At 40.2% G+C, this 27,839-nt stretch overlaps 1 protein-coding gene across 3 annotated transcripts in view; it reads left to right on the plus strand.

Moving 5' to 3' along the window:
- The first annotated feature begins 8,789 nt into the window (after positions 1–8,789).
- The window catches only part of triob (trio Rho guanine nucleotide exchange factor b), a 112,585-nt gene continuing 93,535 nt past the window's right edge, over positions 8,790–27,839 (plus strand). The window contains exons 1-2 of one of the 3 annotated variants that reach the window (XR_013912049.1): positions 8,790–9,063; positions 23,007–23,060. Coding sequence is in view for 2 of the 3 variants with exons in the window: in XM_026185031.2 (XP_026040816.1) it covers positions 8,994–9,063; positions 23,007–23,060 (124 nt within the window). In the remaining variant the exon portion in view is untranslated. The remainder of the gene's footprint in view (positions 9,064–23,006; positions 23,061–27,839) is intronic. The other 2 variants (XM_026185031.2, XM_026185036.2) reach the window with 2 other exon arrangements.

A 27,839-nucleotide genomic window follows, 5' to 3' on the forward strand; every position in this document is an offset into this window, starting at 1 on the left:
AGTTGACGCTCTCACTTTCCAGGAAGGCCCCTCGTGTTGTTACTGGTTTCCAAGGTAACGAGGTATTTGTAAAAGGGGGCAAAGGGAGAGAGGGCTGGTCTTTAAAAAAATGTGGGCCACTTATTGGCTATTTTGTTGCAGGTGTTTCACATTACAGCCAGCAGTGGATCAAAGGGGCCATGGAATTATCTAGTGGACTTCCTGTCACGGGGTAACCACGCAGATATAAACATGCATTACATGAGCCAAAGTAGAGGGCCACCTACAAACTGATAGGAACTGCCTCCTCTGGTATTAACATAAAACTGTTTGGAAATCTGCAGTTACTGAGTCAGCAGTGTGGGACACTTTTACGCACAAAACATTGAAGATTTAATAGCAGATTTTAAAATGAAAGAGAAAATCTTCTCATGTATAATGCTGTGTTATTGCTGATAAGCAGGTTGATCTGAAGTGCCCCTCTTATAAATTCAGCAGGCTGATTCATGCATTCCAGTGATTGAGAAGCAGTTGTCCAATGCATGGGCTGCTGTGCGTTTGGATCTCAGGTCATTTTTTTTATGTAGCATTACCACCTGCTGTTCAATCCAGTGAACAGCAACGTGAGGTTGAAAACTCTCCCTCTTTCACTAATAAGCATTATGCGTTCACTGGCCTATGTGCTTTTAATTTTTTTAATGACATGATCGAAAATCATTCCCAGTCTGACCATGTAGTCTTCAGACTATGGCAAACCAACACAACAATACAGATGATTTAAGATGCCAGATTTAAATAGTTTCCTCCATTCAACACTATTTACCCAACTGTGCCACTTAACATCGGTATTTAATATGGAATAATTACAAAATGCAACAGCAGAAAATCTGATCAGTTTAAACAAACAATTACTAAATATTTCCATACAGTAGGTTCCTAAGAAAATGTCTGTTTTGATGACTGTTTTTTTTTTCCTTCCTTCCAGCGTGTTGCCCCTCTTTTATCCACATTTGCAAATCTCTGAAGAGGAGGGGAGACAGTCCTCTTTCATTTACTGAGATCAACAGCAGGCTTTTTGGAGTTTAAGAGTAAGTTGTTCTACAGTTTCATGGGCTCCTGAAAAATGAAAGTACTGAGCCATAGCACAATCCACTGCTGTGCAATGATATGCTTTAACTTTGCGATGCTCAAAGCCTTTAAAATCAAGTTAAAACTGAAAGTTATCTTCCAATTTACTCACAGCATAAATACTTCAGCGTGGGTTTGAGCTGTCTTTCGAGGAAGCATCATGCCAAAAACAAAAGAAATCAGTTTAGACTTGAGGAAAAGAATTGCTTATGCTCACAAAGCAGGAGTTGGATGTACAAAGTTATCACAGGATTTCCAAATGTCAAGAACTGGAGTGGGAAGTATCATCAAGAAATTTAAAGAGGGCCCCACAGTACAGAACAAGCCTGGCAGAGGCAAGAAGTAAAAGATTTCCAAGACTCCGTGAAGAAAACTAATGAGAAATATGTCTAAGGCGTCTAAATGTCTCTAATGAGAATAACTGCAAAGACACCAGTCAATGACTTAGTCACATCCGGAATTTTAGTCTCAGAGAAGAAAACCACTGCACAGGAATTGACTGTGAGATTGCAGACCAAGAAAATCTCCACTTCTGCAGACATCTTTAAGCCAGACTGGTGTGTGCTAAGGACAAACTGGAGAAAGAGTATGCATACTGGAATTCTGTCCTTTGGTCAGATGAGACCAAACTAGAGCTCTTTGGCTTATGATGCTGCATATGTTTGGTGAAAGAAGGGAGAGAACACCACCCCCACTGTAAAACACAGTGGTGGGAGTATTTACCTTACATATTAAGTGTCCTGAGGTGACTGTTGTTGTGATGTGGTCCAGTATAAATAAAACTGAATTGAATTGTGGGGATGCTTCAGTGCACCAGGAACTGGAAATCTCATTAAAAGTGGAAGAAACCATGAAGAAAGAAGGACAGCTGGAAAGAAAACTTCAAGCAGTCATCAACAAAGCTCAGTCTGGGTCTTCCCTTTGTCTTCCAACACGAAAACGATTTAAAACATAATTCGATCCTGGTGAAGAACTTACCTCCAAAGCGACCAAAGTGAACGTTACTGACTAGTCTACACCAAGCCCTGGTTTTGATCCCATTAAAATGGGTGGGGTGAACTGAAAACCAAGGTCCATGTTGGAAGAACATCACATCTGGAAAAGCTTTAGAGATTTGCCAAAGAAGAATGGGCCAGCATTGCTCGGGACACGTGTGTGAGATAACGACACCAAAAAACTGCAGGCTTTTATCCAGAATGCACAATTTTCTATTAGCATCAGGAGAATTAATAATTTTGACTGTGGTAGCTTTTGTTTTTTTGTGAAATAATTTAGTTTCTTTGTTTCTTTCTTTATTTTATCCTCATTTGTAGATGATCAGACATGTGTTTGACACTAAACAGGCTCCAGTAAAATCTGATGCTCTGAATCCTTTTCATTCCTCTTTTGTTTAGTGAGACGTACTTTTGAGGTTGAAATAGAAACACTTTAATATCATGCCCCCTTTGCAGTGTCATCTGTACTTTTTCAGGATTTACTGCTAAGAACCAGTGTGTGTGTGTGTGTGTGTGTGTGTGTGTGTGTGTGTGTTTGTGTGCGTGCATGCGTGCCTGTATATTTGAGTGCCTGCCTCTTTTTACTGTCCCTCCAAAGTGTTGATTTGTCAACTTTCCTCACTTTTGTAACTGATCTTATGGATTTCCCACCCATTAAATCAATGACTGCTCTCTCCATTACTTCAAGGGATGTTGAGCCCCAGGCTGTCTTCCTTTTGTAGTTTCTTGTCCTGATAGCTTTTCTGCAATGTCTAACATGTTAAACCATCAAAGACTACAAGTAGAAATATATATATATGATTATAATCTGCTGTAAAGCATCTTCTGGTTCCCATCGCAGAATGATTTGGTGTATTTGCTCAGTACCCTAGTCAGGTCTTCGCTAGTATAAAATGTATACACGTCTGAATATTTAAATAATAAATGATGCACTGATGTGTCAAAGTGCTGTGAAGTAATCATTCATAATAGAACCATTCTTAATCATTTTCAGCAGAGGTGTGATGATTCTAATCATACATCTTTTACTTCCAGATGAAAATGTCATGATTTCTAAAGCCATCTATGATGCAGCATGAAATTTCTGACAGCATGTTAACCTGCAAGGTAAATGCAGTGCAATCAAAGATAAGATAAGATAAGATAAGATAAGATAAGATAAGATAACCTTTATTAGTCCCACATGTGGGAAATTTGTGGGATAAAAGGGAGGGATGAACAGCTGCAGAAAGACAAGGTTTTCTTTCCACTTGATCAAAAACAAAGGTCAGCAGTTTCTTTCCTGTACTGTGCTTACGACTCTTATTTTGTAGTCTTTATTATCAAAACTGAAAGATACTGTAGCAGTGATGCATGGATGATCATAAAAATATACTTGGTCTTATGCACTACAACTTTAATGTAACTGACACTGTTCACATCTCCAGTGTTTTAAGAACTTTAATCTCTCTATAATGCCAGACATGTTAAAACCAATCATCAATTGGGAGTGATCACTCCATGAAACAGGTTATTGTGTATCTTGTCATACCTGAGCCTTTTCTTTCCGTTTGCCTTCCTTAAGCATGGTTTCTTTGACAGCCATCCTTCCACTGAAAACATTTCTGATGAGGCTTCTGTGAACAGTAGATGGATCAACTTTGCTGGACACAAGATTGGATCATCCCTTGAGTTAGCTGCCTTGTTATGCTTGAGTAATTTATAGGTCAGTGTTACAGTTTTTCTCAGTCGCTTTGGTGCGTTTCTCAGATCAGAATTGAAATTCTCATAACTATTAGTTCAACCTCCGCAACACTCAGTCATTTGTGCACATCATAGTAGCAATTTCTCCTCTCTCTGAACAAACTGCAAATGATTTTGGACATGAATCAGTTGCTTCCATACATTTCCCTGCTGCTTTCTGACATTTCCATTTGCTTATGTCATGTCAGTCAAAAGTAATCATACCTATGGATGCTGAATAGTCATTCCCAATAAAACTAATAGTCATACATCCATTGCTTGAGTCATCACACACAAAATTGTTGAACTACTTATCACATGCCAAATATTGGCCATCTGTCAAGCAAATCCTATACCTTTCTGTATCATTTTTCCTGGAAATGTCTCCGAAATTGAACAGTTGATCTCAGGTGAATTACAGCTGTCACTCATGAGGAGGCGTGTGAAAGTTTAGTTGTAACCAATGACAAACAACTTGTTCACTGTCAATTATGGATGAATCCTGTGAATCCCCAATTGGCAAGCATATATAAACTGCGCAGGAGCTAGTGTGTACCATTTCTACACTTCTGTGACACAAAATGGAAGGTCAGCACCGTGGAAGAGGGGTGAGGATGCGGGGAGGAAGGGGAAGAGGGAGAAGAGGCAGATATAGGCGGATTCCTAATGAAATAAGGGCTACAATTGTGGACCATGTTGTCAATCACGGCCTCACCATGGAGGAGGCTGGTCGAAGGGTGCAACCCAATATTGGAAGAACTACTGTCAGTTCAATCATTCAAACATTCCTTAGGGAAAACAGGTATGCAAACAGTAATACACTGTACTGTACTGTGCCATCTCAGACACATCACATGTTACTGTACTGTATTTGCAATTTCACAAAAAGTTCACTCTGCACCACATAGGATTGTAAGACAACCTCGTGGAGGCGGAAGAGGGTCCCTTTTTACCCCACAGCAAGAAGAAGCCATTTGTGCAATGGTCATTGCAAACAATGCAATAAAGCTGAGAGAAATACAAAGCGCTGTCATAGAGAATTACACGGTATTTGGCAATATTGAATCTGTTTCAATTTCAACAATTGACAGAGTACTCAAGAAAAATGAAATCCACATGAAGCAATTGTATAAAGTGCCATTTGAACGAAACAGTGACAGGGTGAAGGAGATCCATCACCAGTATGTGCAGGTAAAGCTGGTCTTCTATGTTCTGCACTGCAAACTGTTTTACAGTACTTCGTAGTTTCATGCAGTACACTTGCAATTCCACAGCACATACTCTACAATGTGTTTTACCAAATGCATGCATTACTGTTCGTTACTGTACACAGGCATATTGTGACATTGCATTTCTGTCTCTCTCTAAAGCGTGTACTGGAGCTGGAAGCCAGGGAAACACTGCACACATTCATATATGTTGATGAGGCAGGTTTCAATCTGGCCAAAGGCAGAAGGCGTGGAAGAAATCGCATTGGACAGAGGGCAACCACTGAAGTCCCTGGTCAGCGCGGAGGGAATATTACCATGTGTGCAGCCATCTCAGACAACGGCGTCCTCACCCATATCCCCCTTCTTGGTCCATACAATACCCAACATCTCCTGACATTTTTAGACACTCTTTACAGGGACCTAGTCCCTGAGAATGAGAGAGGTGGAGGCCAACTCAGCAAGTATGTTGTTGTCTGGGATAATGTCCGTTTTCACCACTCCCATCAGGTCAGAGAGTGGTTTGCAGCACATGACAGAATTCTGGTTGAATATCTCCCTCCATATTCCCCATTCCTTAATCCAATAGAGGAGTTTTTCTCTGCCTGGAGGTGGAAAGTTTATGACCGGCATCCACATGAGCAAATGGCCCTGCTAGCAGCCATGGATGCAGCATGTGACGACATCACAGCAGGGTCCTGCAGAGGATGGATTCGCCACTCCAGGAGATACTTTCCTCGCTGCATTGCGAGGGATAACATCTGTTGTGATGTAGATGAAAATATGTGGCCAGACAGACAGGAACGTCTGGATGTGCCAGAATGATTTACTGTACTGTTACATGTGCTGTTTATTGTTCACATTAGTGCACAGCTCTACCAAATGGGTGATTTTATGTTTACATGTATTCTACAGTGCACAAGTGACTGTAGCATATTTTTCTTTTGCACAATTCTGTAGGATTACAAACACTTCTACACAATGGAAATGTGAAACGTACGTATTCAGTGTCTCAGTTACTCCCAAGACTCCCATAACATCTACAGTGACTTTACTGCACATTTCAGATGGCTGTACAGGTAGGCCATAGTGCTGTCGTCAGCATTTTCAGGTGTCACCAATTGTTTTTGCAATGGGAAACACTGAAATTATAAACTGTCATAGTGGAAACATGACAATGCCATTTGACTATCTTGTTCATAAAGATGGTGTCAAGACTTTTCATTTTGATGGCACTGACAGTTTCATTGACATGGATACTTGCTTTTGAGGTATGGATAATCAATTCTGTGCATGTGACGTGCTTTTGCAGGCTATCCACTAGGTTTTGCAGTTTGCACTAATTGTTTTGGGAAATGCACTAACTGCTGTGCAAATGTTAGTGGTGTTCTGAGGAACGCACCAAAGTGACTGAGAAAAACTGTAAAAATGGCTCCTAATCTTGGTCTTCTTTCTTGAGTTTCTGCTGCCTGAGATATTCACTGAGCGTGTCGTGACCATCTTCCTGACGTACTCGTGAATGTTCGTTGTCTCATCCAGGACTGTGGTACTGTGTGTTGTACTCATATCCCCATCGAGAACCTGAACCTGGGACGCTTTGGTTTCAGAACTGAAGAAGCCTCTTGGATGAGAGGTGCAATGTCACTTTCTTTCCAAGGTCTTTGACCTGGATGACTGAGAACCTTGACAGACAACATACAGGAACTTGCACCAAGATGTAAGTGATCTGGATGAGTACCAAGACCAGCAAGTCTAGCATAGAAATTAGTGTAATCTTTGCTCCATTTCTGGCCTCCAGAGAAGGACTTACACTTGTAGATCAACTTTTTTATTGTAATGTGTGATATTTTTTAATGTCATTGTCTGTAGGCTCTCCAGTTGTGCACAAAAGGTGGAAGGATGTGCTTGTTGTTCTGCCTTTTCCGGTGTGTACGGTGTGTGCCAAGTAACATACTCCAGGGATTCACTCTCCCACAGATTGACACTGGTCTGCAGTGTAAGCAGAGAGAAGAAATCAATAATATACTCTTGGTATAGGTCAATGTCCTAGACATGACCGCACAGTACAATATTTGCATTCCTTGAGTATAGATAGATAGATAGATAGATAGATAGATAGATAGATAGATAGATAGATAGATAGATAGATAGATAGATAGATAGATAGATAGATAGATAGATAGATAGATAGATAGATAGATAGATAGATAGATAGATAGATAGATAGATAGATTATACAAACTCTGTATCATTTAGTATTGCCATGTATAGTTGCACACGGCTCAATAAATTTCTGCACCTATTTTCTATCTTTCGAGGAAAATGTAAAGAAATGAGTGGTGGCTCAACACATTTGCACTGTACTGAATTTAACTATATAGTCTCTTAGCTTTCAGCTACTTGAACCATTTCTTAATTTGTTGACCTTATACTGTTTATTCTCAGCTGTTGTATTCAGTTAAACATTTATCAGTTATGGTTAATTTCACAACTTTCATCTCTCCCACCTTCTCCAACCATTCTCTGGCCTACTATCACAGATAACTTGCTACATGGGTGGTTCTTCAGCTAATAGGCCACCTTGACCTTGCAGGCTATAAAAGTTACCCCAGATGACCTGCCTGATGTATAAGATTCTTGTTATCGACTTCAAGTCATTTGATGACACACTTACTACTAGTTAATTCACTACTTTGAGCTTCTATTCAATTTTAAATGTTTAGGAAGCCGTTTTTAATGCTATTACCTTCCATACCTTTTTATTTCTACTTAACTAGATTTTCTTTCCTTCCTTCCTTTTTATTTATATGTCCAAGTAGGTGACCTAATTGTTCTACTGAAAGTGTAAAAGCACCCCGTTTAGTTCCTGGACTCCTGGGTGAGAGTCACTGGCTTAGTCAATATGCTTACTTTTACAAACAGCGCCAACTGCTGGAGGTAATAAAGTCAATTTCTATTCGCAAACATCTCCACCGTGCAGCGCTGCTGACCTCCCGAGGCAATATGTGACGACAACCCCTAGATGGCAGCAGCGTCCTGTTCCTCCAGGACTGAGCTGCAGCTGTCCTGTTGAACTGGGTTAGATTTGTGGGGCAAATGACCTCATGCCGTAGCATCCTCTTCATCACAGAGGAGATGAAGAGAGGATGATGATGTCATTCTCTGCCACGGTCGTTTTCACCCTGTTATAACTAAAAGCGTGGGTGGATTGGCATCACTGAGAGAAGACACGCGACACCTCGCAGCAGCTAAAAGCAAACCGGGAACTAAATGATGCAACACCAGAACTCAGTGACCCTCGTGGACATGTGAAATCGTGTTTTCCTTCGTAAGAATTTCGTTAGAAAGGCCTGGACTATATGAGAAAGTCAGATATGTGAATACAACTTCACTGTGCCGACATGGACATCTGTGCCTCTCCATATCACATCTGATGTAATATCTGAGCTTGAAGCAATTAAAGCATAAATTTCTATGGTATGACTCCCACGCAACCCGCATCAGCACCGCATTAAGTGACGCCTGGGACTGCTGATGTGCTGTGGCGCACACTAAATTTGGGTGGCGCACACTGCACCAAAACCCCCCGAAACGGAATCCCAGGATATCCCACCCCCACCCACCCCTCGAATCGGAATAGCCCTCGTTCCTCAGTCCTCCTATTCCCCTCCTCTTTTACCTCCGCCTTCTCTCATTATCACCCCCTTCCTCCTCCTCCTCCTCCCCGGCTGTCGGCCTCACGTCCCCAACTCGGGAGCGCCGCCGATCGGTCGCCAGGATTTTCCCTTCTCGGCCAAAATGGAGGAGAAGGTCTCTCGCTTAATGAAGAGAGCACCGACTATATGAGCGGATCTGCTTCAATGATCGGCATCAGGACCCGCTTTTGCTGATATAATAGTTCTTGCAGCAACCTAACACTTTGAGGATATCTATCGCTATTTCCGCACAAGCGAGCGCAGCCATGAGCGCAGGAGAGGGGCTAGATGAGGCTGGGAAGGACGCGGCAGACATAGCGGCGTTTTTCAAATCCGGTAAGTCAGAGAAGGGGCGAGTCTCCCTCTAGGAGACCCTGAGCTATCGGCGTGTTCACTGGTGGTCTGCCACATTGTTGCCAAATATGACAAAAAGCAGTGATGGGCGAGATGCAGAGTGCGCGTCGGACGTGCTGGAGAGATGCTCACAGTTTTGTAGTTATTTACCACATTGTAGTCAACCACTCAGTTGTCATGTCGCACCTTTTTTAATGACAACCACCAATCATACCTCCTGAAATATGGGATTTGATTATTATGCAGTGACCCCATTTTGGGTTGGACCAAGCAGCCTAGGCTACAACAAGGTGTGGATGTGATAGAACTAGACCGTGGTCTCCTCGGGCTGAAGGAGTGTTTTGATGCTATACACACACTATCCATCACAAACCCCACCAGATGTGACTCGATCCTTTTGTAAAATGTATTTTCCATGTCTTCAAATAGAGAGAAACACGGGAAGCCAGTAGATGGGGATCTTAGCGAACCTCTCTCCTCATCTTATGCACTCATAGGCTAGGCCATAGATGCATGTATGGGCAATAGGTTGCACTCTACAGCGTAGAGCCTCCCTGATATGATGGCATCATCACAACAAACAAGGATTGGCCTGCCAGCCTTATCCCTCACCATGGAAATAATGTAAACACTATTTATAGGTCCTAGAGGGCTTTAAGCCTCCTTGATATCAGCCATGCATTAAGATTTAGGTGTCTGTGGCAAACATTTTTTTTAATCCGTTTTTGATCTGTCATTTCAGATAACTAGAGTGTCCTTACTCCAGTGATAATAATTCCTTATGTGTTCCACTCTATAGGAAGATCTGTTTTAATCTGTATCTTAAACAGACTTAACACATTCATGATTAAATGTTTTCTTTTTATCCTATTCAGCCTTTATAGCATACCTCTTTAATCGAATCTGACAATCATTAGGCTGACAGTCCAGTATTGGGAGCACCTCTGATACACAACAGCACAAGCAGCTGTCTCTCTCTCTCAGCTGTTTCTCTCTCTGACACCTGGTGCCTTGGGGTCTGCTGTCCACCACATCCACTTGTAGGAACACACACGCTCACACACACTTACACCACTTAAGTGAAAATTATTTGATAAAATGCAGCAGCCTTGCGCTTGCACGTGCGCACTTTTTAAACAGCCGATATAAACCCCATACCTTCTCCTGGATATTGCCTTCCCTGCCAGTCAGACAGTAAGGAATGTTGTCAAAATGGATTGTATTCAAATCCGTTGTTACGGTTGGTTGGATGCCTGCCAATGTATTTTCCTATAGCTGTGTTGTATCAGGCTGGAAAGTTGGCTCAGAGTGAAGTTGGGCTGCTTGGTTGTTTATATAGCAGCAAATGCAGTTCATACAGTATTCATGATGGAGACAGAAATAGGTTATGCCCTCAAGAAACTTTTACGAGAGCCTATTATGAAGAGAAAGTATGGAAAAAGAAGGTTCTGGGAAAACAACAAAATGCATTGTGAATACTGTCGGACAGTTCAAAGGTGAAAGTTACGCTTTTCTTTGCTTTTTGAGACTTTGAAAAATATGCCCAAAAGCACAAAATCATGTGCACTCAAATACATTAATAACCTGAAATCAATCTGACATTGAAAGTGATATATTTTTACCATTTAGCAGTTTCCTCCTTTCAACACTCTTATATTAATTTCTATGTACATCTCCTTAAAGCTGATTGATTCATTCATCAATTTCCCTGACCTTTCTTTTTATGTTCTATTTCTATACCTTTTTACTCTCAGCCCAATGCAAACATGTCAATTAATTAATTTGTTCCTGCATGCATAGCTTGAATCCATGCCAGCCCGTTCCATGTTGAAATATTGCCAAACAGCTGCCCATCCTAGTTGATTCTGAATACCTATTTTGGGAATTTGTGTGTGTGAGTGTGTGTCAGTGGGTGCACTGTGGTGCCCTAGTTAGTCAGTGAAGGAAAACAAAAGGTAGCAGATTCTTTTACTGAACCAACACTAAAGTGATCGATGGGCTACCTGAACAGCTTGGTCACTGACTAAGAGTCTGACTTAGAGAAAGACTAACGTCTTTACGATCTGGATAACTATTTAAGCTTGTACATTATGTATAAAGCTGGTGGACTATTTGGATTGAAAGTGATTTGAGTTTCATCAACACATTTACATCCACATCCAGCCCTGGTGTTTAATTCGCCTCACCTGAACGGATAATATTCTCACTGGTCCTCGAAAATACTCAGTGTTCATCTCCGCGTGATTATTTTCAGTGAGCAGATGGTGCTCCATCTCTGAGTCCCACACTGTTGCTGTGGATCACAGCTCAGCCGCTGAGTCACTCTCCGAGGTTTCTTGTGCCATGACTTAGACTCTAATCTCGAAAATGTTGCAACTGGTCAAAGATGAGACATATTCAGCTGCTCAGCTGTTCGAGCATCCGTCAAGATTTTCACCTAACTGCAGAGAAAACCTCATAAGGCATGGCAGTACAATAACACTCCTCATAGTTATATTTAGTTGTTCCCTATCCTTTATATAAATAGCACAATCAGTTGACTATCAGATCAAGAATATGTATTAATACTCCTTTGTTTCCAGTTTGAATTTTGGATTGGACCAATTATTTGAAGTAAGGCATCATGGTGCAACAGCTGATTACTCGAAAACGTAACTGTGAAAATATTAGGTCATTTGTGATCAAGGCAAGTTGCTCATAACTAAAGATTTCCCTAGATATAGAAGTCAGGAACTGTTCCATATCTTTATCTGTCTAAATGAGCATGAAAGTTGTATGGATGAGATCTTAGTTTTGAACATGTAACTAATGTAAATAAAGATAAAAAAGCCCAAGAAACATTAAATAAAAGAAAGCCATCATATTAATGTGAAAAAACCATGTCAGTCAAACTCAATAGACTGAAATCCTATAAAATATCAACCATTTCCTGTTTGAAAATGAGTGGGTGGAGCAAATGCTTATTCATTCCCTATTTAACTCATTATATGTCTGTTCTTGGTTATACAGTCTAATATATACATATACACTATATGTAAATAAATAGAGCTATGTAATACACAGTCCCTCATTGCAATAATATATGTGTAACTGTGCACTGATCTATAATAAGTTACCTACGCCTATCTAAATATATAGTTTTTTGTAATATATCATTATTAGGGCTGGGCCATATCATACCATTCACGGTAATACCGGTATAATGTTGGGCAACGATAAGAAAATGAAATATCGCGATAGAATATGGGTAAAATGCGCATGCGCAGTGCCTTTGTTTACATATGCACATGGCGGAAAAAGCATGGCGGCGATGGAGAATGAGAAGGGCGAAAGCGGATCGTTGAATGAAACGGATGAACCAGAATTGGTTTGTAAAAATGCTGCAACTTCAGTGGTGTGGAACTGGTTTAGCTTTCATCTGTCAGATACACAACAAATCACTATTTTTGCTAGAGCATGCTAGTGGGCCGTCGTTATTACCGTATTTTTTTTTCAAAATACGGCACACTTAAAATTAATCTTTTGATTTTTCTGAAAATCAACAGTGCCCCTTAACGATTTTATGTGGTACACGGCGCTCGAAAATCTGTCAAATGTTTTAGTACGACTTTGCTAAGCTACGAAGCCGCACTGCTTGATGGATTGTCGGAGCATTACGGCTACCGTAGGCAGGAGCCTCGCGAAGTGATACTGTGCTTCAACATAATATTACCGTATTGTGTGTGTATAACCTCTTTTTAACTTGTGGATATTATACATGGTTATGCTGAGGATATGTCGGTCAATTTCCACTGGAAATGCCTTTTGGTTAAACTGTCAGCAAGGAATTTGCTTTTGCACTGTTAAATTTTTATATAACTTTAATGCACATCAAAAACAGCTGCTTGTTTAAGTAAAAATACATTGATGGGGTTTTTTTTGCACTAATAAAGTTGTCGAGTTGTAAAGTATTTTGTCTAGTGTCAATTATATCGTCAGTTATATCGTTATCGCAAATTTTCAAATGCATATTGTGATAAATATTTTGGTCATATCGCCCTGCTCTAATTATTATATACAATTATCCTTATTTAATGTGCAATACAACCATTAGTTTGCAACCTAAAAATCCACTCATTGTCAAAATGAGTAAACTTGAAGTGTAGGTCTGTCAAAGAACAGCACTCTTTGTCATGTATATAGTTATTTTCCTGGGTTTGCTGTTAATAATGTAAGAGTGCGTGAGTAAAGTTGGGATTTTAAACTTCTGTTCATTCATTCATTCAGACAATTATAGAACTGGGGTTGCAGTGCTCTGAGTTTGCAGTTTGCAGTGAGTATTGCATGTTCTACATTACAAGTTGTGCAAAATGCAAATCATTATCCAGTTTGACTTCTACAAATATTGACCAATAAGTGTTATTTCATGCTTAAATGACTCTATTCCATGTAATGTCATACAGACAGCATGTCTGTCATTAAGATGTGCAGCCAATTTCTAATTTGGCAGATTGCTGAATAGAGTCTTCTGTATTCCATATGGCCAGTGATGTGACACTTGCATCACTAGCAATATGAGCCAACAAATCAGATTATGTTGCAACCCATCATATCTTCTGATTAACCGCTTTCAAATACATTAAGGCGCTTTGGGGCAAGCCTTACTGGCAAGACAAAAAAATAAAACTGGGATGATGGTATATTATAAAAGGCATTAATTCATATAGTCTTTTGAGTGATGCTAAATGAAGTTACTGGCCCTGCGCAATACTATTATTGTACAGAGCTGCACTGTGAAACTCAATTGGCGTAAAAGCAACCAGATGTATGTTGGAAGAAGGTCCAATAACTGTCAAAACATCTTGCATTAGAGCCATATTCCCAGTCTGCAGTCAACTACATTGGTCATAGGACTGGCATCTTTAGTCATAATATCAATAAACTATAGGGTTTAGTACGGTAGGGCAATATGGCCAAAAATATTTATCATGATATATATTTGAAAATTTGCGATAACGATATAACTGACGATATAATTGATGTGAAACAAAATACTTTACAACTCGACAACTTTATCAGCGCAAAAAACCCCATCAGTTTTATTTCACTTAAACAAGCAGCTGTTTTTTATGTGCATTAAAGCTATATAAAAATTTTACAGTGCAAATGCAAATTCCATTCCTTGCAAAGTTTAACCAAAAGGCATTTCCAGTGAAAATGGGCGGAAATATCCTCAGCATAACCATGTATAATATCCACAAAAGTTAAAAAGAGGTGCTTAGCAACATGAAACTGCAGTGTGCCAAATAAATAAGTCAAATACGTATTTTTCTGGCGCATTAAGTGAAACAAAACAGTCAGATTAGTCAAACCATACTCAACTCATTCTTCTTGCTTCCTCCACTTCCATACCATTGATTCATTAATTCTGAATTCTGTCACAGCTGCTCTATTCCCATGTTCTACTGCACGACTGAGTTTAAAATCCGCTTCATACGCATGTCTCTTAACAGGTGCCATTTTGGGATCCTTATACACACACAATACGGTAATATTAGGTTGAAGCACAGTACGTATTACTCCAAGTGGCTCCTGACTATGGTAGACATAATGCAAAGTCGTACTAAAACATTTTTTGACAGATTTTTGAGCGCCATGTACAAAAAAATGTGCTTTGGTGGCTATATGACGGACAAAAACCAAAGCAGTTCCACATCACTGAAGCTGCACCATTTTTACAAACCAATTCTGGTTCATCTGTTTCATTCAATGATCTGCTTTTGCCCTACTCATTCTCCATAGCCACCATGCCTTTTCCGTCATGTGCATATGAAAACAAAGGCACTGCGCATGCGCGTTTTACTCATATTCTATCGCGATATTTCATTTTCTTATCATTGCCCAACATTATAACAGTATTACCGTGATATGGCCCAGCCCTAGGGTTTAGGTTTTTTGCAAAGATCTACTTTTTATGGCATGAACAACTATTTGCAGTTGTTGTGCTTGTACTGTTAAAAACATATAGTAAGCATAATAAATGTTGTCTTTGTTAATACTATATACAAGACATACATATATTATCAAGTTAGGTTTGCTGTCAGCCAAATTTAGGTAACTCATTTTGGTTTGCTAGCTAACCCTTTGGCTAATGCTAACATAATAGTATGGCAACTTCACTGGCCAGTTGCAATGCTGATTCCAGACCACGATTATTATCATGATGTAGGAACAACACCAACATTGGGATATCAGATCTTGGACTATTAGGGACTATTATGACAACCTTGTACTGCATAGACAAGTTTACAGAATCGTACCAGCGACTGACTAACAGTGATACTTACTGAGGCTCCGTCCATGTTGCTTTTAATGGCTTGTCCCTCAGTAATTCTTGCATTAAGACTAGAATCAAAATGCTTCAATCATTATTACCAGAGTCAGTCTGACATTAAAGTGAGACATTTCTCTCCGTGCCCAAAGTGAACCCAGTGACCTCTGCCAGTTGCAGGCTGCAATAGCAGCCAGATCACTAAGCAGTGATTCTTTATTTTCGTTGAGCACACTCGCAATTGATGGAAGCATAACGACCTAGCGTTGCCTTGCAGACTCAAGCGTAAATCTTATATACGTAATCATGTAGATGAGGAAGAGAACTTCAACAGACAGTGCAGTATGCATCTTAAAACATGCAGTGTGTACTGAGAGAAACGGCAGAGTGAAGGCAAAGAGAAACAGATTGAAGAAAGTGAATGTAAATGTGGGATTGAGGGGAACTGGAGTGAGATCCAGAAAGAGAGGACATGACATACTTAGAGGGACAAAAAAACCCTTCAGTCATCAAATTATAGATCTGAGGCTTGGGTGGAGTACACCCTGCAAAATGTAGGCTACTCTGGTCTTGAGGCTGAGACCTTACGGTCGCTTCTCGGAGCAGCTTAATTGGCAGTTGGTCAGAGTTAAAGACTGTAAGCTTAGATTGGCAGTGCCTGTGCTGCTAAATCAGCCGGCACTGCTTAAAGAGTCTGTTAGGTAAACTTCCACAGAAAAACAGGACTAGTTTGAAAAACATAGATATCCCTATGCTTTTTGTAAAATGCTAGTTACAGAAGGACAAAATAACAATCTCTTTCATGGCAGCATTTGTGTGTGCAATCACAAGAAACAGGCTGATAAGTAGCTTTGCCTTCCTTAACGCTGGGATATATGAGTGTATTTAAGTGTTGCACAGAGTAACAACATGAACCAACATTTTTATATGTGAAATGTTACTTTAGAACTAGGGGTTTAGAGTAATTGACTAGTGGTAAACATTGGTAACACTTTTGTCTGCCTTGCAAATGTGATAAAAATAAAGCATCCTCATTCTGTGTCACTGTATACAAATACATTTTAAAAAAAAAACTAAATTATAGTGCTGTCAGCATTAATCTTGTTAAAATGACGTTAACACCATAAACACATTAATGCCACAAATTGAGTTAGCGAGTTAACGCAGAGCTCCCCGTGTGTGGGGCTGCACAGCATCAATGCATTAGCGCGGTTAGCTCGTTAACGCTTTGGCGCGGTTAGCTCGTTAATGCCTTAGCGCCGTGCAGCCCCACGTAAGGGGCGATCCGCATTAACTCGCTAACGGAGATTTGTGGCGTTAATGCGGTTATGGAGTTTACGTCATTTTTACAAGATTAATGCTGACAGCACTACTAAATAATCATTTTTCTTTTATTTTAACTCTTCTTTATTAGCCATCATCAGCTGATTATACCGTCCAATGCCAAATAAGGCAGTGGTCAAGAATTAGTACCTTGGTAATAGTTAAAAATCAGTAAAAGAAGCCAAAATGACAACAACCAATAAACTATTTGTTAAATAAGTGTGACGCAGCAGAGAAAACCAGAGTAAAGTCCAAGATTGACTTGTAGCATGTTTGCAGATCAAAGTTTTAACTCCACTGGCTTTACAAGCAACTGTCGATCAATCATAATCCACATAGTGCCACAGGCTAAAGATGGAGAAGCTGTCAGCAAAACGGGGGGAAATTTTGCTGGTTGAATGACTGGCCAGGTCGCAGCCCAAGGTTTGTGTGGCTGCACTCATCAGGGTGTTTTCCTCCTAGCCGACCTCCTTGTGGGACAAAGATTTGGAGTAAAACTGTGTGTTATTTAGACTTCATGCATCAGAAAACTATTCAGTAAACTGCATTTTTTGGCATAGTTTTAAGACATATTTTCAAAAAGTCTTAAGATAGCAAACATTCGAAATATTGGAAAGTCCAGTTATTCTTCATTGCGTCATTGCTTGGCTGTTTTTATTCACAGTAGAGATTCTCCGTATCTTTGGCCGACGTGTACATTTTTACTCGTGTGCTCGTCAGAAATGTTAGAACCTTTGCTCTAAAGCCAACAGTTAAGACGCTGTCCACAAAACATGCAGATTATGTATATTAAATGCCAACATCTCGAAGCCAGGAAATGTTTTAGGCTGTTTTCAGAGCGCTTGCTTGAAAACAAAGTGATACAAACTGGACCAAAAGGAGTGCTTATGAACTTGAGTTCTCTCAAATTGGTCATTTAATACTGTATACTTTCGGTTTTTGTACCATAAGTAATAAATATTTGCACATTCATGCTGAGCCTTACAGTAAGTTTTTAACCATTTATGCTTGTTTATCATCTGCTGAATGTCCAAATCTTCCTTCAAAATCCAATTATCTTTCACAGGTGTGCAAGCAACAGCGTATTCCAAAATTAATTCTCCATGTAAGAGAGAGATAACAGACCCATAAATCAGTTGTGCACAGCCAGTAAGCAAAAACTGGCCCACCATAGGGTCCGATCTAACCCACTGAGTAGCTTTACAGTGTGTTTAAGGCATTAATAATTCCTAATTTCAATTTAAAGCATTGGCAGTGTGGTGAGACTTATATAGGAGTCAAACTGTATGGAAAGTATTTAATCCCTGATATTAGCAAATTGAATTTAAACAGATGTACTAATTTTCCCCCTTAAACATATATGTTGCAGTGGAGTGGCATTTATGTTCCATCCCACTTGTGATCAAATTGAGCAAGTATGTGCAATAAACAGACCAGATGCTGGTGCCTGTGTGCCTGAAATACCCTCACAAAGTTGCTGATATGGCTAATAAAGAGTTAATCCTCCACTTACTGTGAATTTATATAAAAAGCCTACTGTACACTGTATTATAAGGGCCAGATATCGGGATCCATTTCTAAGAGTTTTATGGCAAAGACAATCAAGAAGGGTGCACAGTGAGGCAATTACCTGTTTTACAGCCAGACCATGCTGATCGATCTCATCAAAGGCTCTCGACCTTTTTGAGAGTCGTAATACACTCCATCACGCCAAGTTATTGATTGTTGTAAAATGTCACGTACATCTGTGGAGTCGCTTTGAAGACGCACCGACATGGCCTGGGCCATTACGTTAACACAGGAAATGTGGAAGTACGTGCCGCGGTTGTTTCAGCTTTAATGAAGCCAATCAAACTTTTCAGTTTGCCATTTATTTTCTTGAGTTAATTTGAGTTAAGGTCTTGAGTGAAACTACGCTGCCTTATTTTGCACCGTGACAGAGATCACGTTCGTTCATTTAAAGTGGTTAACAGGAAAATTATCCAGAAAGATCAGCTGAGTATTTGTGCACATATGTGAATGGCATCGGTTACTAGTGTCAAGTCAATTACCAGGAATTCCAGTACGTTCGTCTTGTGTTCTAACACATGCACATTCATATACATATGACACACACGTGCACATAGGTATAAATCACTACATCCCACCCACGTCGCCCCGGGCTTATGAAGCACAGGGGGGGTTGGGTGGATGAAGGAGGATTGCAGGTCATAAAAATAAGCTGTGGGTTCGTCTCTGTCTTCTGCAAATCCCCCATCTGATAAGAGCGAAGCCTATCACTCAACTGCAGTCTCCCACTCGTTCTGTCCTTTTTCATTCCTTTCCTCGCCTCCTCCACTTCTCTCCCACACAGCCTTCCATCATTACTTCAGACCTCGCTTCTGCTCAGGGTTGTAATATATCCAAGTAATGATCTTTTATTGTAATATTCAGATCTTCTGTTTGCAAGTCCCACCACATCTAATTCCATTCTTTTCTTGTACCTTCAGTAACCGAGACACCAATGCAGAGATTATAAAATGCTTTACATCGTCATATGAAGTTCCGTATGTTCATAAACGAAAATATGATTCTTCCTTTCTCAAGCTTTCTGCTTATAGCCTCCCTTATCTCGTCTCTCTTTCAGGCAAAGGTAGTATCTGAATGTGGAGTCTTTTAAGTCAGGAGCATCATGCAATGCTTTGTGTCTCAGTTTTACTTTCACCAAAAGCACTTTGAAAAAAAAAAAACACGAGCAATGACTCATGAGGCCAGTGCTCTGCTTGAGTTCTGGGGCTATTTTTTTAAATACTTTTTGAGAGAAAGGTTGCATGTCAAGTGTCAGGCAGTGTGCTATTTTTTTTCCATTCATAAAACCAGTTAGCGAGAGTACCAGTTGCTTTTCCTGCGTAGAGTTAGAAAGAAAAGGAGGCCTCATTCTTGCACTGTGCACTCTAGTTTCTTGCTTTTAAAAAAATTACAGCTCCTAATTCAAGTCTTTCTGTTGAATTTTATATGAGGCTGATGGCAGTAACTTTAAATGATATTCTGTCACACACACAGAAGCACACATGCAAAAGCTGCATTCATGAAACTTCATATACTGTTACCGCGGTGATCACATTGACAAAAAAAACCCTCGGACTTCATTAAAAACACAGAAACCCTCTAGAAGAAGGGCCAAAGCCATCTGTATTCTCAGAGACTACTGAGGTCCTTTGATATATGCCGGATGATGCTCAGGAAGTTTTATGAGTCTGTGGTGGCCAGTGCCATTGTCTGCGCTGTGGTGCAACGGATAGCAACAGACTCAATAAACTGACCTACAAGGTCAGTGATGCTGTGGGTGTGGAGCTCGACTCTCTGACAGCGGTTTCAGAAAGGAGGATGCTGTCCAAGTTACGGACAGTATTTAACGATCTATTACATCTTCTCTGTGAAGGTTCTCAGTCATCCAGGTCATCGTAGTCTAAGGAGCTTGGAAAGAAAAGCGTCTGGACGTCTTTAAGTTGCTTGAAGACGTTTCACCTCTCATCCGAGAAGCTTCTTCAGTTCTAAGGTCAAATGATGGAGAGTCCCAGATTTAAGCCCTGTGGGAGTATCCCCCCCAAGGGGGACAATGGACCCCCTAATGATCCTCTACCTAATCACATGAGCCAAGGTGTGAAAACGGGTGTAGGTCACAATCAGACAGGGTTTCTGGTGAGCTCATTGTGAAACCTTGCCCCCACCCTATCATGTGATTTCCTGAGGTCAGATGGCCCAGGATGTGAGTGGGTGTTAAGGCGTCTGTGAAGGGATCTCAAAACTGGATTATAGATGGCAGACAGTTGGTGTCACCATTTGACCCTAGAACTGAAGAAGCTTCTCGGATGAGAGGTGAAACGTTTTCAAGCAACTTAAAGAAGTCCAGACACTTTTCTTTCCAAGCTTCTTAGTTTACACCCTCTCCATCTTCTGCTGGAAAGCCACAGTAGCACGGTCAGCAAAAGACTCATTCTACCACGATGTACCGCAGAACAGCACAGGAAAGCATTCCTACCTACTGCAATTAAACTTTACATCTCCTCCTTATGACATCTGGACTATTTTTCACTTGTAATATCTTGCTTATATTGTACATAGTGTTGTTAACTTTGGAATATTTAATTTAACACTTTTCCTATTTATGCTTAAGCTGATTCTGATAATATACCCGTTCTCTTTACTGCTCTTCTCTGCATGTTTTACTTTCTTTAGCAGGCAAGTCAAGGACGCTCTTTAGTCAGCATGAAAACAACAAATCGGACTAAAGTGCATCATGGGCTCAGCTTTGGTAAAATCAAAGCACAGCTTGCAGAGTGTGTTTGCATACATGTGTGAGCTTGTGTGCTGCCCGTGACTGCTTGTCTTCTGCCAACAGCTGTACTTACTCTGTCCAGCAGGAACTGTGTAGTCTCTCTTCCCTTCACAAACAGACTGACTCTGCATCATTCACCCTTGCTTTGAAGGCAGCAGCAGGCTCTGATCTGTGTTGCGTGAACAGTGCCAGCCCAGTGCTCCTCGGACTTAGCCGACAAAGCCTCTCTGCCTTTATATAAAATGGGTTGAGGATCAAACTAACATACCATCCTAATGTATAGGCTTGCAGAAGTACTGGTTCTTGCTTCTGCTGTTGTCGAATTTACACATGCACTCAAATGAATTTGATTGGTCACACTTAGTGGTGCATGATTTCACTTTTTTCCCCTCTCTCTTTTCCTACACAATCACAAAAACAGGCACAGGATTTAGGTTAACATCTTTCTATATCATCGTTGCTCTAAAAGGGTTTTCCTCTGTTTTCCCTTTTGTAAACATGACATTTCTCTTATATTAATTCTCTTACATTAAATAATCTGCATTATTTATTCTCTAGAAGTTCATTTGTGCAGATTTTGGAGAAATCTGGATAGTTCCTACTTACTTTAAAACCTCCTAACAGCTTGACCTTGTCCTCAGGTACAAGTAAAGATTCTTTCAATTATTTTTAACCTAGTGGTTTGTTTATTTCACAGTATTTGGTAGACGGTTACCTTCTGTTTTGTGTTCCCTTTGGCGTCTCCGACTGCCTGTCTGTCTCTCGCAGGCTGCTGTGCATGCATGTATATATAAGCTCTTGAAAATTCTGTTAGTGCTTTTCACTGGACCAAAAACTTTATCTACACTGTACAAAATGAAGCGTACTGTGCGTGAACAGGTGCTTACTGTAATCCTGGCTAGGCGACAGCATATGCCAGGCTGTTCTTTTCATAAAGGAGTCCAGGAAAAGTTAGAGTGAAGGACTAAGCTGCCCCTCTTCTCTCCTCTCTGTTATCTTTTGCCACTATAGTGTACAACTAGTGAGCGACCCAGAAAGAGTTTCTCAGTCTTCTACAGGCTACAAGATGATTTGGTCATTTGGTCCAGCTGTTACCTGCACTGACTTCTGGGAAACTTCTATTACAGTCTGGAGTCATTTCATTCATTTTTATTTATTTTCAAGGGTTTATGTCATCGGCATGGAATGTCTCTCACATCAGTGTTCCCTTTGAAGTAATGTTGCCTTATTTATTTATGTATGAATTTGGCAAAATTAGATTTGTGTGCTGGATGTGTGGACTAGGAGAGGATCCATTATGAATGAGTCATTATTGATTATTTTATCCTGAATTAATTGAGGTGCTCAAACTGACATTATTGATTCCAGCTTAGCAGTTTGGGCATAAATCTATGTAAACGTGCACGCCTGTGTGTGTTTGTTTACATATCTTTGTGGGGAACAAAAACTGGGATGTTACTATACTTGTGGGACCAACAGCCGTTATGGGGACAAAATACCTGTCTGCATGAGTTTGAAGACATTTTTGAGACTCAAAATATTTTTTTTAGTATCAGGGTTACAATTAGGTTATGTTTAGGGTATGTGATTAGGGAAAGCATTATGTCAGGTAGATGTCCCCACTAAGATATGAAAACACAACTCTGTGTGTGTGTGTGTGTGTGTGTGTGTGTGTGTGTGTGTGTGTGTGTGTGTGTGTGTGTGTGTGTGTGTGTGTGTGTGTGGAACTGCATACAAAATGTCTGATGGCGTTTAATCTCAGGGTGGGTCTGTCCAGATATGCAGATCAAAGGGCTCCTCTCGAATTGCTCACTCGCTCTCATTTGTAATCCCAAGGCTTTAATGTTTGGACACTAAAACGTGATGAAGGTCATGCTGCTGCTTTAGTGGGTCACTGGGCAGTCCTTTAGCTCTATATTTCCTTTCTTAAAATTTCTCTCTCCCTCTCTCATTTTTATCTCTGTCTCTTTTTAGATTGCTCTCTTCCAAAATGTGAATCCAAACTGGATGGCCCCGGTCAAACTTCAGGTAGGTCACGAGGGATTAATCAGAAATCCCTTTACAGAGGGGAATAGATGCACATGATCCCTTAACGTCCCGTGAATCTTGCAGTTAGCGATCACAAAATAAGTTATACATAATCTCATTTGTCCCACATCAAACAGAATTCCACGAAAGCCTCAGAGGTCTGTAAAATGCACATTTGTGTTTGTTAAGACTTCTATAGCCAAAGAAGGAAGGCTCACACTTAAAATGCTCTCCAGTTTAGCATGGCTGGGACAGCATAGTTTTATAGTATATGTATTTGTGTGGGTAGAAGAGAGGCAGTGTTGAAACCCCCAAAACATGGCTGACACCTTATACTATGTCCACTTTAAATAAAATGTTGTCTTCCATCAAAGCTCTCTGTGTCCAATCCCATTACACTCATATTCCTCTGTGCATCAGATAGCAACCATGACCTTGTTGCTTCTCAGCCCAATACCCCCAGGACACACATACTAAAAATATATCAAGTCACACTTGCCAGGGTGATTTGTTTTGCAGTATAAGCAGGTCAGTTAAATGGCCCATATTAGTGTATGCACTTAGGTCATAGATTATACCATATAAATGTGGGCCTGACTCCCTGGCCCCGGTTCATTCCGTTTAATCGGTATTGGACTAAAACACCAAAAGTGTTTGGACTGTTTCCACAGAGAGTCTGATTTAAATTAAAGGGATTGGTGTAATCCGTGCCAGAAAAGCTGACACAGAGTGACAGAAAGTGCATTTGTGTTGTCATGCTAAGAGTGAATTAAAAAAAAGCATATCATGTGGGGTTTTACAGAATTAGAGTGTCATTGTTAGTCGATTGTGAGACACAGTTTTGACCTGATGTTTTCCAACTGGGTCATCCAGGGATGAAAAGAAGACTGCTTTTCAATTGACCGTTTGGGCTATTATTCCCTGTTGCTAGAATCTGAATGGGTGTTAATGTGAAAATGATTGGAACAAACCAGCTAAATCCTGTGAACTTTGAACTTCATTCCTGAAGCTGACACGAAAAAAATTAGAGCTGCTTTGGTGTCTTTGTGTTTCTGTGAAAATCGGGCAGAAATTAAGAAATTGAGCCGCTCACGGCGAATCAAAGGTAATCAGATTGTATTGGCCGCTTATGGCTGATTGTTCATTGTTCATTCTCAATTACTGTGAAGAAAATCATCTTGCTGTTGAATTAAGTGTCAGGTTAGCAAATTGCCTGTAGCAATCTATTACACTGTAACATGAAATTGCAGGTGTCCTTGTGGAAAAGCTTTTGTGCTGATGTGGTGCATTTTAAACATGTATTGTGAATGTTAATGAAGAATACAAGCCCGTGTGTGTATATCAGCGTTGGTCAAGTTACTTGAAAACAGTAATTAGTAATTAATTACTGATTACTTTGCCAAAAAAGTAATCCCGTTACGTTACTGATTACTTATTTTCTAAAGTAATTAGTTACTTAGTTACTTTTTAAAAACACGATACACGACCTGAATACGTAATAACACAATAGACCTTTCAGCCCAATTCTATTTTTTATGCATAATCCGTCATATTAAATTGAATCAAATGAAAAGCCTCTTTTTAAAAATTGTATTATGAGTTTTAATCTTTTAATTTTATACACATTGCATTAAGCAAAAAATTAAATTACATTCAACAGTCTTTGACTTGAAGAAATTCTTTAACATTTAAACCCATTTTCTGCATATTGCAGCATATAAAATAAAATAATGTTTTGGGTTTACACTCACTCTTTCAAATAGATGCAAGTAAAACACAGCAAAAGATCAATAAAATCAAAGATTCAGCAGCACTAAGTCCTGCCGCTCTTAAATCTACAGTGGCTTGCAAAAGTGTTCGGCCCCCTTGAACTTTTCCACATTTTGTCACATTACAGCCACAAACATAAATCAATTTTAGTGGAATTCCACGTGAAAGACCAACACAAGGTGGTGTACACGTGAGAAGTGGAACGTAAATCATACATGATTCCAACCTTTTTTTTTACAAATAAATAACTGAAAAGTGGGACTCAGTCCGCTGAGTCAATACTTTGTAGAACCACCTTTTGCTGCAATTACAGCTGCCAGTCTTTTAGGGTCTGTCTCTACCAGCTTTGCACATCTACAGACTGAAATCCTTGCCCATTCTTCTTTGCAAAACAGCTCCAGCTCAGTCAGATTAGATGGCGTTTGTGAACAGCAGTTTTTTTAGATCTTGCCACAGATTCTCGGTTGGATTTAGACACCAGACAGGTCAGGGTTAAAGTTATTGAAATTTAAATTTAAAGCAGGCTTAGGCTACAAAAAGATTTCCCAAGCCTTGAACATCCCACGGAGCGCTGTTCAAGCGATCATTCAGAAATGGAAGGAGTACGGCACAACTATAAACCTACCAAGACAAGGCCATCCACCTAAACTCACAGGCCGAACAAGGAGAGCACTGATCAGAAATGCAGCCAAGAGGCCCATGGTGACTCTGGACGAGCTGCAGAGATCTACAGCTCAGGTGGGGGAATTTGTCCATAGGACAACTATTAGTCTTTAGAACTTTTTGGCTAAAATGCAAAACGCTATGTGTGGCGGAAAACTAACACTGCACATCACTCTGAACACACCATCCCCACTGTCAAATATGTTGGTGGCAGCATCATGTTCTGGGAGTGCTTCTCTTCAACAGGGACAGGGAAGCTGGTCAGAGTTGATGGGAAGATGGATGGAGCCAAATACAGGGCAATCTTGGAAGAAAACCTTTTGGAGTCAGCAAAAGACTTGAGACTGGGGCGGAGGTTCACCTTCCAGCAGGACAACGACCCTAAACATAAAGCCAGGGTTTAAAACAAAACATATCCATGTGTTAGACTGGCCCAGTCAAAGTCCAGATCTAAATCCAATCGAGAATCTGTGGCAAGATCTGAAAACTGCTGTTCATTAATGCTGTCCATCTAATCTGACTGAGCTGGAGCTGTTTTGCAAAGAAGAATGGGCAAAGATTTCAGTCTGTAGATGTGCAAAGCTGGTAGAGACAGACCCTAAAAGACTGGCAGCTGTAATTGCAGCAAAAGGTGGTTCTACAAAGTATTGACTCAGGGGACTGAGTCCCACTTTTCAGTTATTTATTTGTAAAAAAATGTTTGGAATCATGTATGATTTACGTTCCACTTCTCACGTGTACACCACCTTGTATTGGTCTTTCACGTGGAATTCCACTAAAATTGATTTATGTTTGTGGCTGTAATGTGACAAAATGTGGAAAAGTTCAAGGGGGCCGAATACTTTTGCAAGCCACTGTATTTTCACCTGTTTAGCAGGAGTGGGGATATTGGAGGTTTGCTCGGTGCCGCAGCGGTCATGTCAGTGGGAGGATCCTGAGGTTTCTCTGTAAATTTCACATTCCTGTGGCGGCTTCCTAGAAATAAGTTTTATTCCCACGCAGAGTGTACAGTGGACGCTAATGTTTTTGTCACTTTTTACAGAATAAAACTTAAAGTAATGTCAGCACATCCACGCTTTAAACGCTGCATGGTCGCACTCTCTCCCACACTCCATATTTTCCATTGTTGATCTGCGCACATCTGTTGCTGCCACGGGCGTCACATGCTTGTACGGCATCGTCATGAGACACTATCACAAACAAAATCACGACGGTTTAGATGGTTTTTGCAAATTAAAATCCACAAAGGTAAACTTTGTGAATATCTGTTTTAGTTCTCAGTCCATTCCTTTTACTTCACTCATTTTGTTTAAGATAAAATGGGATTGTCAAGCAGGCAGACTGATCAACACTATCACTATGACCGATCATAAGTATTACAAGCACCTGATAAACTCTTTGTGTTACAGTCTAGTCCAACTTCATTGGATGCAAAGAATGCAAGTGCATGTGGACTACCTTACTATTGGAGATATTTTTGAACATAAGACAGCAGTAGCCATTCCTCTGTGAGATAATGAGCTGATGGTCACATGAATTATTGGCCCGTGATGCCCACATGTTGTAAGTTGCAACAATGTAGCCCTTTCTGCTGTAGCTTTCCTCATTGTTACAATTTACTTCTCCGTAGAGCCTGGGTACAGCAGTTTTCATGAAAAAATAAAATGTTGTGAGGATATAACAAAAGCTGTGGTTTTCCCACATCTTTGTATGGATGCAGATCTTTCCAAATAAAAATATATAGAGAGAAAACCTAATGTTTTATGTTAGCATTGGCGTATGAAATGGCATCCTAATGAAGAAAAATACTGGATGAAGTCGCTCAATGAAGATATTTGCAGTATCGTGTAGGCCAAGTTCAGAGAAGGGATTCCATTATTAGAATCACACTTATAGCCAAAAAACAGAGCCATGTTAGGTAATATTGAATAATCTGCATACAGCTATTTTTGAACAACAATAACAGCCTGTTTCATTCATTGGGAAAGATGCTGCACATTTCATAGAAAGAGAAGATCGATCAGTTATGTTATCATTTAGGTTTAAAAGTGTAAATAATGCTGGGAATTGGTAGATTTTTAGGTCTTGCTTTAGTGGTGAGTGATGTTTCTGCATCCCACAAACTCATGCTAACTTCAACCTTTCTTCAACATCAACCTGCCTCGTCTGTCTGATCTGCCAGCACTCATCTGTTCCACTGGTAGCACGCAGTGCCACACAGGGGCAGGGATCCATCCCGCATCTAAACATTGGTGCTTTTATTCTGCACATACTGTGGAGGTTTACTTCCTTGCTTATATGATCACTTTTCTGTTTTATTTAATTTTTATGCATTGATTTATGCAT

The sequence above is a fragment of the Astatotilapia calliptera genome, chromosome 11, assembly GCF_964374335.1.
Source record: "Astatotilapia calliptera chromosome 11, fAstCal68.1, whole genome shotgun sequence".
Classification (NCBI taxonomy): Eukaryota; Metazoa; Chordata; class Actinopteri; order Cichliformes; family Cichlidae; genus Astatotilapia; species Astatotilapia calliptera.